General features: G+C 41.9%; 2 protein-coding genes across 3 annotated transcripts; one reads left to right on the top strand and one right to left on the bottom strand.

Moving 5' to 3' along the window:
• Window positions 1-251: 251 nt before the first annotated feature.
• Window positions 252-7,336, bottom strand: LOC115018430 (splicing factor U2AF 35 kDa subunit-like). 2 transcript variants are annotated; one of them, XM_029447358.1, is made up of 8 exons: window positions 7,225-7,336; window positions 6,072-6,159; window positions 5,504-5,570; window positions 3,357-3,406; window positions 2,539-2,637; window positions 2,157-2,290; window positions 622-714; window positions 252-540 (listed from the first exon to the last, which is right to left on the bottom strand). In XM_029447358.1, the coding sequence occupies exons 1-8, from the start codon at window positions 7,266-7,268 to the stop codon at window positions 429-431; spliced, it is 687 nt and encodes a 228-aa protein (XP_029303218.1). In that variant the 5' UTR covers window positions 7,269-7,336; the 3' UTR covers window positions 252-428. The 2 variants fall into 2 exon arrangements, with proteins under 2 accessions (XP_029303218.1, XP_029303210.1); XM_029447350.1 differs by lacking the exon at window positions 7,225-7,336 and adding an exon at window positions 6,986-7,103.
• A 2,068-nt stretch (window positions 7,337-9,404) lies between these two features.
• btla (B and T lymphocyte associated) lies at window positions 9,405-12,949 on the top strand. The gene is made up of 6 exons (XM_029444761.1): window positions 9,405-9,885; window positions 10,898-11,221; window positions 11,402-11,443; window positions 11,565-11,684; window positions 11,772-11,806; window positions 12,311-12,949. The coding sequence occupies exons 1-6, from the start codon at window positions 9,780-9,782 to the stop codon at window positions 12,689-12,691; spliced, it is 1,008 nt and encodes a 335-aa protein (XP_029300621.1). The 5' UTR covers window positions 9,405-9,779; the 3' UTR covers window positions 12,692-12,949.
• Window positions 12,950-13,134: the final 185 nt, after the last annotated feature.

The following is a 13,134-nucleotide window of genomic DNA, read 5'->3' as shown; positions in this document are numbered from 1 at the left end:
ATATGTAATTATATTCTTCTGTAAAAAAAATGATTGAAAAACAATTAGAAGACAATAAAGAAGTATATAATACAATATAAAGTTCAGACAATTCAAATATTCCTCATTATTTTGACACATTTTCTCTGAGCAATTTCTTGCCATAAGGCCTCATCAATTAACCCAATATATATTTCATATTGCTAATAATCAGCATTAAACATAAAAGGTCTCTCCATAAGAAATAACTTGATGTTCATATAAGCGAGTGGTGCCAGTGCAGAATTACAAATCTGTTTTATTGAGAAAGCGACACAAGCTTGTCTTAAAAAAAGGGAATAAAAGAAAAACACTTCCAACAATTTACCAATAAAGAAAATAGCATTGTCATCACTGCTGGGGTTAGGAGGGAGGGATTTGGTAGGATATCGGGTCAGTCTAGGCTTTTTTCAGAATCTTCCAGAGCGCTCTCGGTCCCTCGACCTTCTCGGCCTCTCGCGGTCCCGCCGTTGGTCCCCGGATCGGGAGTGTCGTTCCCTGGAACGCGAGTCCAAACTGGGCCTGGTGGGAGAAGAAAACATTTATTCACAGATCATACTTGATCCTCTTTTATGAATGTTAAAACCTTTGAGATTTCTTTACCCTTTCTTGCGGCGGCCGTACAAGTCCCTTCGAAGTTCCCGCGATATGGGTTTAAGGTGCATGAAGTTGCAGAAGCCCCCTCGGGTACACTCTCTGTAGGGAAACAGCACATGAAGGGTTAAAACTGGCCTGGCTTGCCTTTAATTAAGCAGTGCCATGCAGAAAAGTTTGCTCTTAGTTACACAAGCAGAGGAACATGCCAGCCCTCCAAGTACAACATCTGATCTTTATCACCCCCCCCACTCTAAGTTTGCCCTGTCGCTGGCGGAGTAAACAACCCCCGATCCAATGGAAAAACACTGAGGGACTCATAAAGAGGAGAGGAGCACACGTTTCCTCCCACTGTGTGCAAGGACAAAGCTTATCTTTTTGCATTTCAGAAAATGTGATGATTCACACAGTGCCCACAGTATCTTTTCAGTGTCGGGCTGAAAGACACGTGCAAGTGGAAGTCTTATCTAGCTGCTGGCATGGCCTGATTTACTTGCCGGGGGTACTCGGGGTAAAAATAAACTTCTTGGACCCCCATTCACCATGTGCACTGTGCACTATGTGCAATGTGTACAGTTTTCTATGCTGGCCTCAGGATTACTGAGTGGTAATTGTATTAAACGCAGTCATTTAGAAATATCCAACATACTGTATTACAAAGTTTGAGGAGAGCCAAAGTTAAATTAGGTGATGATGCAACTAGTGGTCGACCGATGTGGGTTTTCAGCGGGCGACATTTAGAGAGCAGGGCGGCGGAGGGCCGATATAAAATGCCGGTAATATTGTTTTTTCATCTGATAAAATACAACAATTTAATAATAATAACAAATGAGAGACAACATTGTTGAACTTAAATGTACATTCGTTTAACTGTTTATTGTCTCTGCTGAGGTAGAGCTGCACTGTGGCGGCAGTGCACTTATTTAAAAAATGTTTAATTAAATGATCAACTAAACTTTGAAAAAATATCACATCAGTTGATATTGTGTTTCAATGGCACAAAATCCCAAACAAACTTTCCATTACACGAGCACCAAGCAGTAAACACGCAGTGATCCAGCAGCCTTGGAGGCCCCCAGGCTGCTGGAGCCTCAGGGCAGCCGGCCAGTGTTCTCGGTTAGTAATTCAGCCTCAGCAGCGGAGTGAACAGTGAAGCTTTATCTTGGATCGTCGAGCTGCACTTTCTTCCCACCTCACCAACCTGCTGCCAATACCACATGCCTCTTTCTGCCTTTCCCTGATGCGCACACACACACACACACACACACACACACACACACACACACACACACACACACACACACACACACACACACACACACACACACACACACACACACACACCTTCTCGCAGCAGCAGCAACGCTTTGTATACGCGTTTTAATTCCATTTCAAGTATCGAGTGTGTATGATGTCATTGTGTAATATTCTTCCAGATATTACAGTGTGATTAAAACTATTTGCTTTACATTTATAGAGCAAACTACCAAACATTTGCTGCGGTTCTCATTTGATATCTGCAGGTTGTTTTCATTGTCACTCACCCCATTTCATACTGGCGGCAGCAAGCTTCCCTGAAGTCCGTGACGGGGGAGAGCTCTGAGTGGATAGCCTGGGCGTTGAACCAACGATTGTTCAGGTCCATGACTGCTTTCTCTGCGTCCTCCTCACGGCGAAACTACACACAGAGGGTACACATTCTTAGGATAACTAAGGAAAGCTTCGGCTCACTAACAGCCTGCGAAGAAATGAAACTAACCACGGACCGGTGGTTGGGGACCACTGCTCTAAGCAACAGAGAAGGTGGTCATGTGTAACGTATCTGTTTTGATAAACATTTTGATCTTTTTAGTCACATCTATTCGTATAAATCTCATTTGCATTAGCTCCGCCTCTCTCGTGAATACACTGAGATCCATTACCAACCTTAACGTAGACATTGCCGACGAGGTGGTCGCCCAAGTTATCGCACACATTCATCTCCTCCACCTCTCCATACTTCTCCTCCATCTCTGCGAACACCTCCTGTATCGGAAACAAGAGAGGAAACAAACAACTAACCTGTCAAACACCTGGCAACAAGGACACTGGGTAGCCCCGGTTACTTAATACAAGTAATCGAGGAATGGAAACATGTTCAGACTTTATGACACTTGTTTCCGTCTCCGTTTTGTGAAGCATGCTGGGAAATCTGAATGCATTATACTTCGGTCTGTCGGTGTGTAGCATGTCCATGTTGTCAAAACAGGTGGAGCCCCACCCGGTGAGGAAGAGGCTTTTAATGACATTTTTAGAGTTATAATTATTGTGTGGAACAGGTTACACGACGCTGTTGTTGTGACCGTTTAGCCAACACCCTTTGATAATGAAGTGAGATACATATTATCTGCTGCTTTGTGTTTACACACGAGCTGGGTATTGAAAGTCTTCCTGGTTATTCTTCACTCTTTTCCATTTCAAAAAGGAATGTGAGAAGTGTCAAACAACACTTTGTATCCAGATGATCTTAGCCACATGTTCAGGACAGATAAACAAGGTCACAATTAAGCAAACAGAAAATAATAATAAAAACATCATTTTCCATGCAGAAGCAGCTGCTCCATGTTCCTGCGGTGTAAGTATGAGCTCCTAAACGACTCTCGCTTCACAAACTAAACACATTCTGGTCATGTCGTGTCGCTCCTTTCGGCTGCAGGGTGCCACGTCGGGCTACATGTGGAAAGACGGCACAAAAGGTCACTAACCTCAAAGAACTCATCGTAGTGCTCCTGCATTTCCACATCGCTGACGGCACCTGCAAAATGTCAACAAGGGACGGTCAAGGCAACGCTAGATGGACAGTGGTGGCAACAGACAGACCGTGTAGCTTTAAATGATAACATGATACGTCTTTCTATAATAGTTACACCCTGTAAACATGGATCAAAGAGGTAAGGAGTGTGTATGTCTACTCTCTCCCAACCAAGCAAGACTAAAAACTAGAGATGAGCCCTCTTAGTCTTCTCCACGTCAGCAGGTTTGACTTTTAAATTATTTGCCAATGTTTTACCTTCTTTACTAAACTGTGTAATGACATCAGACTACAGAACGTATAGTTTGTACTGCCTTATGACAACCTCTGGCTGTTACATAAAGGAGAATGTCCTATGTTGTGGACAGCAGTCAGAAGCCTGCTTCAATGAATCAGAAGCAGACAAGTGTGTATTCAATGTGAAATTGTTAAGTGTAAAGCAAAGGACACAGAAACAGTAAGTTAATTATGGCTTTTAAGTCTAACACATGTTTCACATCAGCAAAATGAAGGATCTGAAAGCAAAGCTGTGCACATTGTTAGACTCAGGTAGTTTGAGTTAGGCCAGGGGAACATGCAGAACAGCATGTGGCCTGTTATTCTATCTCCAGGAAATGATGTGTTGCGTCTTTCTAAAAGGACATGTTGCTAAACTGAGCCAGATTTATGTGGGGAGGAGTGATACAGTAAATTAAGTGCAGTCAGTGCTGGAGGGTCCTGCAGATGAAGGGAGAACTTACAGTGTAAACCATCAGCAGACTGGGCAGTTTTGAAGGTTATGAAGGTAAATGTTCAAGAGGGAAATGGTCTGAAATACAAAACGTAAACTTCTGTGACATAAATCAACCAAAATAAATAGCTGAGGAAGAAAAAAATGTGATTAGAAATGTTTCTGTCAGTAAATTGCGGTCCTTAGTTATTACAGGTCGTAAGTTCCGTGTGATTAATTATGTGATGGATGAATTTACAAACGCAGATATGGCCTCTGTTGTTATTACTATTATTATTATTATTATTGGAGGTGAAGCTTGTAGCTTACTAGATCTGATTCCCATTTTATTAAAGACTATGGCAGAAACATATTGGTTTAGTTAAGCGTGAATAAGCTGTGAGCTACACAAAGAAGGTCAAAAGAATTGGAGTTTGACTTCGGATGTGAAAAACAACACAAGCTGAAAAGGTTTAGTAAGACGCCCACATCTGTCTGTTTCTCAATTAATGCATTATAAGAAATAGTGAACTTTATTTTAAATTCTAAACCCAGACTGCTCTGATGCAACCTTGTCAAACACCACTGTGAGCTCACAATAATGGACCACCTGTACGGGACTGGAGCTGTTTCTCTATGTAATTCGGCACTTAACCGGAGTAAAGGACTTTAAGTGGTATACAAAAAACGTCAAAGTCATGACTTGCATGCGACCACAAGTGCATACAACATTCAAGATATGAACATAAAAAATAATCTTATTGTCCTTTTTGTCTAAAAGTTAAACAGGTGCCGGTTATAATTCAAAATCTACTTGTACAAAGAGGTAATTTTAAAACAAGCCTCTTGTGCGAGTATAAGGGTGCTGATAAGGGACATTTCACCGGATCAACAGTCATGTGTGATGCGGCTGTATCAATGGCGGAGTGAATGCAATGCTTTCAAATTCACTGGATTGCATAATTAAAATTTGGGGCTTAAAGGAAAAGACATACGTGAACTCTAAGGCCCTCCTCCCCACTTACCTGTATGAGAAGTACTGCTTCAGCTCTAAGAGTCTGGGCTCAACACATTTACTGCTCACACCTACAACACACACTTCTAAGAGTTCTACCATAATAAACACGGTCTGTAAGCACTGTGTGTGTCTGCAGGAAGGCTCAGCTACACAAGGGTGTAAAAGAGTGGAAGGATCAGAAGCAGGTGTTTGTGCTTCAGTTGGTATTAGGTAATAACGGCCGATTGACTAAATATTTGGTTTGGGATACAATCGGGGGTCACAACCGGGCCTCCAGCTAACAGGGCTGAAGCAGTACCTCACACCTGCAGTTACACGTGAGCACCACCTTTAGGAAACACACAGAGAGGTTGCTGACAAATGTTTAACTTACAGCGAGAAGCGTCGGCGGTCTGTGCACTGTTCTGGGGATTACGGTAGATGTTCTGAATCAAGATGGTCTGCAGGAGAAATAACGAGAAAAAGTATCAGGTCAGACAGGTTCGTGTTATTTCCAATGAAATCAACTCAGAGCAGGGTTTTTTCCATATGTACTAAAAAAAAGTAACACTGAAGAACACTGTGAATACACACAGTACTCACACTTGAGATTTAAAACCAAAACACAAAAAAAAGTAGCTTATTCACAGTGCAATATGAGCACGCTCAACCAAACAGATATACAAGCAACAGCTGTGGCTGAGGAGGTACAGCAGGTCGTCCATTAATTGCAGGGTCGGTGGTTCAATCCCCAACTCCTCTCCACATGTCAGTGTGTCCTTTAGCAAGACACTGAAGTTGCTTTAGACGGCCAGCACCTTGCATAGCAGCCCTGACGACATCATTGTGCGAGTGTGTGTGAATGGCTGAATGAGAGGCAAATTGTAAAGGGCCTCATCTGTTAAGGTAGAAAGGTGCTATATAAGTGATTATTTTAGGAGATAGCTCGATGGGATCCTCACCTGACTGAAGGTGGGTTTGTTGTGCAATCTCGAGCAGCGGTCTCCATGTCTGCAAGCGCCAATTTTAAAATAGAAGGAACAATTGACCCTGGAAAAGAAGGAAAAGCATCATATTTACAGTACTTGAATTGGTGGAGGACAAGGCTCTCAAAATCAATGTTATTGTCAATGAATTCCACGAAAAGACAAAAACAAATAACACGTCAGAACGTTGCTCAATACTTTCAAACCTATCTGGGGCTATCTAACAGGACAACACACTATTTAAAAACAATCCTCAAAGGTTCAGTAATTTCCTAAATAAGATGGGTACTGTGGCGTAGTGATAAAGTTGCTAAAACAGGGGTAACAGTGTGTTTGTTGGGGACTATTTTCAGCCGCGGATTTTGTGCACTACTTAGTATTCAGGAAACCAAGACAACGGTGTGGCTCACTGATGTGTTTATAATACAAACTAAAAATATTGTTTACTTCAAAGTCATGAATGGCATGCAACCACATTGGCATACAACATTCAAGGTATATATATATATCGGTTAAACATTATATAAAAAGGGATTCTTTGTTCACTAACTTGAATGAGTGAAATGAAGCCTCTGCTTTCTAAAGTTTTGTTTTTAAAATGTTAGCTACCACACCCATATTAATAATGGTCATATTATGACATACATGTACTACAAACATATCGTGATGTTAAGTTGTGTAAATTGCAAAGAGTTTATTGGGTGCATTTTGCTGCACTCCACCGGTGAAACGAAACTAAACAATCCGCCTGAGCAAAACAGCTACTTTGCTAACAAGCTCATTAATTAACTAAGCTGCACGTTACCTGGCTGTTTATTAACCTACACAGAATGCTACTAATATATAAGTGTGCACCAAAAAAACTAGTGAACAACACTTTGCCAAATTACATTTTGGCGCAAAACAGCGCACAGCAGCTGCAGGTTATCTGAGGTGCCTTCATGAGTTTCATTCATGTGTTAGCTTAGCGTTAGCTTCCTGTTGCTAAAGTGAGCTTGACGAGTACATTCAGCAGCCCTGCGGCTACAAACTGAGTCCCGCTGACGACGAAGAAGAGCCACTGCAAACAGACTTTTTGTAACACTGATAGTTCGGACGACTCCTACAATAAATATGAAATAAAACTTACTTGTCTTTCTCTGTGCCGAAAATGGATGCCAGATACTCCGCCATTTTCGGCTCGTCGTAGACGTAGTGATTCACGTCATTACGTAAACTCCCACCCGACAACGTGCAGTGACACTGAACGCCACATGGCGGCGCTGTTGTTCTAGAACATATATATAATATACACAGTATAATAACTAAGTAGTCTACATCAAGTACTGTACGTTTGAGTATTCTCTTTTTTCTGCAGTGTTATCTGAAATTATTCAGGGTATAATATATGTGAAGTATAACAATATAACACCCTAAAAACGTCTATTCTGAGTACTTTTACTTTAGATACTTTGAGCACATATTGTTGATAAGAAATTCTATACTTTTAATCCAGTAAAGCTTTTAGTTCAGTACATTAACTTGTGATGTATTTTTACAGTAAGGAATAGTTACTTTTACTTCAGTAAAGATCTGAATTCTTATTTATATTGTAGCCTACTTTCGTTCCACTATGATTATCTGACAGCTACAGAATAAGGTCAGGCCACCTATAATATAATAACGTGTTAAACTGGGCCTGGATTCTTACTGCTTATGTACTTTTACTCGTGTAAAATTGTGAATGTACGACTTTTTTACATTTGGGTACTTTCCCTTCACTGTGCATATTAATTTACATATTATTATTTACTATTTATGTAATGGGAGTTAAAACATTTTTCTATATATATATATATATATATATATATATATATATATATAGATAGATATATAGATATATAGATAGATAGATAGATAGATAGATAGATAGATAGATAGATAGATAGATAGATAGATAGATAGATAGATAGATAGTGTTATAAATACAAAGTGAAAGTACAGGCTGTTATGGTTTGAATTGAATTGAATTGAATTGGATCTGAATCCCGCTGCCATCACCAAGAGGAGTTGTACAGTCTTATGGCCAGGGGGACAAAAGAGTTGTTGAGCCTGTCTGTGGAGCAGGACAGGGACAGCAGTCTGCCGCTGAACACGTTCCTCTGCCGGGTGAATGTGGTGGGCGTTGTCCAGGATAGATAACAGTTTGTTGCCCAGCGTCCGCCTTCTTGCTGCTTCCTCCCCAACACACCACAGCATAGAAGAGAGCGCTGGCCACCACAGACTGGTAGAACATCAACTTGCAGATTTTGAAGGACCCCAGCCTTCTCAGGAAGTACAGACGACTCTGCCCTTTCTTGTGAAGAGTGTCCATGTTTGCAGTCCGGTCCAGCTTGTCGTCCAGCTGCAGGCCCAGATATTTGTGGGACCTGACCACCTCCACGTCGAACCCCTCGATGGACACCGGTTGCAGGTGTGGCCTGATCCTTCGGAAGTCCACCACCATCTCCTTGGTCTTGGAGGTGTTCAGCTGCAGATTGTTTGACTTGGACCACCTCACAAAGTCCTCCACCAGGCTCCTGTACTCCCCCTCTTGTCCATCCCTGACACAGACAGCGATCACAGAGTCATCTGAGTATTTCTGCATGTGGCAGAGCTCAGAGTTGTGCTGGAAGTCAGAGGTGTAGAGGGCGAACAAGACAGGGGAGAGTACAGTCCACTGTGGCGCTCCAGTGCTGCTGACCTTTCAGCCTGACGTACTGTGGTCTCTCTGTGAGGTAGTCCGTGATCCATCTCACCAGATGTGAGTCCACCCTCATCTCTGTCAGCTTATCTCTCAGGAGTGGGGGCTGGATGGTGTTAAAGGCGCTGGAGAAATCAAAAGACACAGATGAGATCTTGATATTGTTTGTTCATTAATATGTATGTATATTATGTTTGTATTATTATAATACTGGATAACTGTAAGTATATATATATATATATATATATATATATATATATATATATATATATATATATATATATATATATATATATATATATATATGTGTGTGTGTGTATGTATGTGTGTGTGTGTGTGTGTGTGTGTGTGTGTGTGTGTGTGTGTGTGGGATATATTGTATTGAGGGTTCTTATATATATATATATATATATATATATATATATATATATATATATATATAACAGCGCGGACATTAAAAGAGGCCACAGCGACCCTATCTCCCCTTGAGTGCACTGTGCATCCTCCTGTAACCACACTTGTGCACATTTGCAGTAAGAGGAGGGGGGAGGAAGTGAGCTTGAAGAGGGTGAACCACAGACACTGTCAAGAAGAGATGAAGTCGCTGTCAAGGCGCACAGACTGAACGAAGACTCGGATATGAGAAGAGAGGTGGAGTGTGAGAGAGGATTGTAAAGATCTTTGCTGAAGCTGTATGAGAGTCGGCACCTGAGACTGTGGGAACCCAATTATCTGAGATGTTTTACTGCAACACTTAGAGAAGTGAGACCCCCCCCCCCCCACCGACCTTCTCTCCCCTCCAGTGCACTCAGCGCCCCTACCTTAACGGGGAAAGAGACGGAGGTAGGAAGAGGAAGCAGCATGAAGCTCTAACCTCAGCTTCAGCACTTCTCTGTTTTGTTCAAACAAATCATGAGGCGCCTCGAGGAACATTTCCCACTTGGATTGGCTGCGACTGGAAGATGACGGGAGGTTTTCTCAGTGTTCCCATCATGAGGCCGAACCACCGCAGGACCATCCTGCAAGTGTCCCTCTGGGCAGCGCTGCTTCTCACCTTAAAAGCTGACAGTAAGTTATGATTTTATTGCATATTGTGCCGTCTCAGTATGTGTGTAGTGTTCGCTTGCCTCGCTCTGTAGGTCCGTAATGTGTTCATTCTTTGTGGACCACTGTCCAAATCCTCTGGTAAAGGTCGGAGGCCTGATTTGTGTAAAGGTTGTGAACTTTACAAGTCTACTCAGGATTTATATTAAAAAATACAACTCCCACCTTCCTTGAACATATCACAAATAATCTTATGACTCAAAGTCAATCTACTATGAATGTACAATTTCATAATGTCTGTTTCAGATGCTAAAAATACTACTTTCAGGTCATTCCTTCCACAGCAGGAGGGAGTTTTTGTGTGTGTGTTGGAGCTTAATGGAAACAAGTATTTCATACAAACAGATTTATTTAAAACATGGCACAAAAAGCATATTTTTCTAGCTTTATCAGTCGTACGTCTACCCCCACAATGTTCCTATAATTTCTTGTTTGCGATACAGTGCAGTAGTGGTGTCAGAAATAAAAGTAGCTGTGTGAATGACTTTATTGTTTGCCACCAACCACAGTGTCAGTGTATTTATCAGTACATCGACGCTGTGGTTTCCTCTGGTCTTGAATGTTTCTTTGTGGTTTGAGGCCAGAGGAGGTACTATTTAATAGTGACTCATGTTGGTGGCTGTGAGTGAATATATGTGTTACAGCAGGAGGGTTAACTTAATAAAAAAGACTAAAATAAATCATTAATCAGGGTGAAATGCAAACCAAAGAAAATGTATACTGACTGAAACATTAGCTAAATACACCTTCCTTTTTTTTCACCAATTATTAAGTACAATTCTCATTATATGAATCCACTGGAAATTATATTATATGTTCCCAAAAAGTCTCAAACAAAATCTCATGTACACATTGGTGTTCTTCAGTTTTTGCTAATAATCTTATTTTTATTTAATCTATTAAATGTATTACACATTTTAATTTCCTTTTCAGGACTATTCCACAAGTTAATTCTTCACACGTTGTTATTTTGCAGATGAAGATTCAGATTGTGAAGTTGAAACAAAAGTACCTCGCGACACGTATTATGAAGCTTTCCTCGGAGAAGACCTGAGGATAAACTGCACGGTCGCTTTCTGCGACGATTCACCACCAACAGTCTCCTGGTACAAACGTGAGGAAAATGATGTCCGTGTTAACGTCAGCAGCAGCAGTCACATTACAACGGAGTGGAAACTTTTCAGCCGTTTAGAAGGGGGATTGTTTTTGATCTTTCAAAAAATACTCCGAAACGACTCAGGTGTGTATACGTGTCGAAGTGGAGGCAGTGTGAGTCACAACATCAACGTCTCTGTCCACGGTGAGTGTTTTTCAGTCATTTAATCAACACACATCTGCACTGAACACACTCAAGAAACCAGTTTTCACTTTGTACAGCTCAGAGTTCTCACTGTTACTGAAGAATACATGAACACATTCTATCTAAAGTGTGTATCTTGGTGTCATTAAGACTTTGGATCTGCTCTGTGTTGTGTTGTAGGTGAGCGGGAGAGATCGACAAGCGTCAATGAGACAGAAGAAAGTAAGAAACTGTAGCGTTGAATTCTGAATTCTGAATCCTGCTCTTTCAAACACTCCAGCCTATATTACTTTGGTTACATAAACAAACTCATATTGACTCAAACTTCCTCTTTGTCTTGCAGGTAGCTTGGATTCCAATCCCACAGTAGATGTGTGGCTGTACATGTACTCTGCTGCTGGGATTTTGGCATTAGTCGTCATGGTGATAATCATATCTGTCGTATCAATGCGAGGATGTGAAGGTGAGATGATGAATACATATGCCATACACAGGACGTGTTTGTGACTCTGAAAGCAGTAACTCATTTCACCAAAATGTCATCATGCAGGGAAATCAAAGGAAGAGACGCAAACTGAAAATCAGGTGAGACAAGAATACATTTCAACGTACACATGCACTGCAACCCTGACATTACCTGCAGACATTGTAGAGCTGTGTGTGAGAACGCAAAAGTTCAAATCATTCGGAGCAGACGTCTAACGGACTTCACCCTGCCAGCTCTCTGGCACAAAGTCAGAGTAATGTCCGAATGAGCCCGAGTGTGAATAGAGCCGCTCAATGTCCGGAGAGTTCACAGCGAGTGACGTTTCTATCGCGACTTCTATGGAGCCGTGAGAAAAAAAACTTGTTCTCATGCATCTACCCGGGCGCAACCCCTCGCATAAAGCACACTGAGTATTACCAGTAAGTGAGAACGCGTCTGACACGGACAATCTCCTGTTGTGTGCCACGTGTCTGAAAGGGAAATGTGCGGACCTGATCCCCCGCATATTGTCCGAAGTTCATAAGAGAAAAAGTCTTAACTGTACATCCTATTTTTATTTCGTCAAACATTCTAATGCAAAATGCTTTTTTGAATGTTCGCAGTACACGGCATTCCCCATGGTGGAGCAACCCTTCCCCCACGCCAGGCCCCAGCCCTCGCCAAGAGGAAGTCCGTCTGCGCCGCCGTCTCGGAGATCCTTCCGGACAAAAACACCGCCCTCACAACCCAATGAGCTGCCATTACCGAGAGACAATGAGCATGTTTACGGCAAGGTACAAGAGAACAGAGAGAGACGGGGGAACACGGCGGAGGAAGAGACGAGTTCTGTCGTGTACGCTGCTCTTAACCATCAGCTTCCTGCGAGGGCTGCTGCCCAGCCACGGAGGCCCAAAGAGGAGCCTTCAGAGTACGCAGCTATCCGTGTTAAAGACTCATCACCAACTAGACTAAATTACTTCAAAGCTGACGACTTCTCACATTAGAAGGAGAAACGTAAAGCTATCAGTTTTGTAAGAATTGCTCTATTGTCACAAAATGAGGACGCTACAGCACAGACATCCCATCCAATCGACCTGAGACTCAAATATCAATTCAGCCAGAAGACCAAAGACAACCAGACTTAGACTGTTGAGCTATGGCTGCAGGATTGCTTCTTTTTTTGCATCATAAAACAGTCAAATGTTGTAAGTTTTCCTTCAGTTAGAACATGTCATTTCTAATAAACAGATTCTGCATATGAATTTCTGTTTTCTTTTGCTATTGGAAGCGTTCTGGTTGCGTAGTCCGAATAGCATTGACCAATCAAGTTTGAGCCGGCTTCAGTTGCATGCAGATAAACAGTCTGTGTGCAGAGCGAAAGAGGCAAAATGCATTGTTTGAAATGCATCGGGTCTCCTCTGACGATGATTCAGCTTAAAATGAGCTC

Source organism: Cottoperca gobio, chromosome 2, assembly GCF_900634415.1.
Source record: "Cottoperca gobio chromosome 2, fCotGob3.1, whole genome shotgun sequence".
In the NCBI taxonomy this organism is placed as follows: Eukaryota; Metazoa; Chordata; class Actinopteri; order Perciformes; family Bovichtidae; genus Cottoperca; species Cottoperca gobio.
The sequence above is the reverse complement of the archived record's forward strand: the minus strand, read 5'-3'. Positions and strand labels throughout refer to the sequence as shown.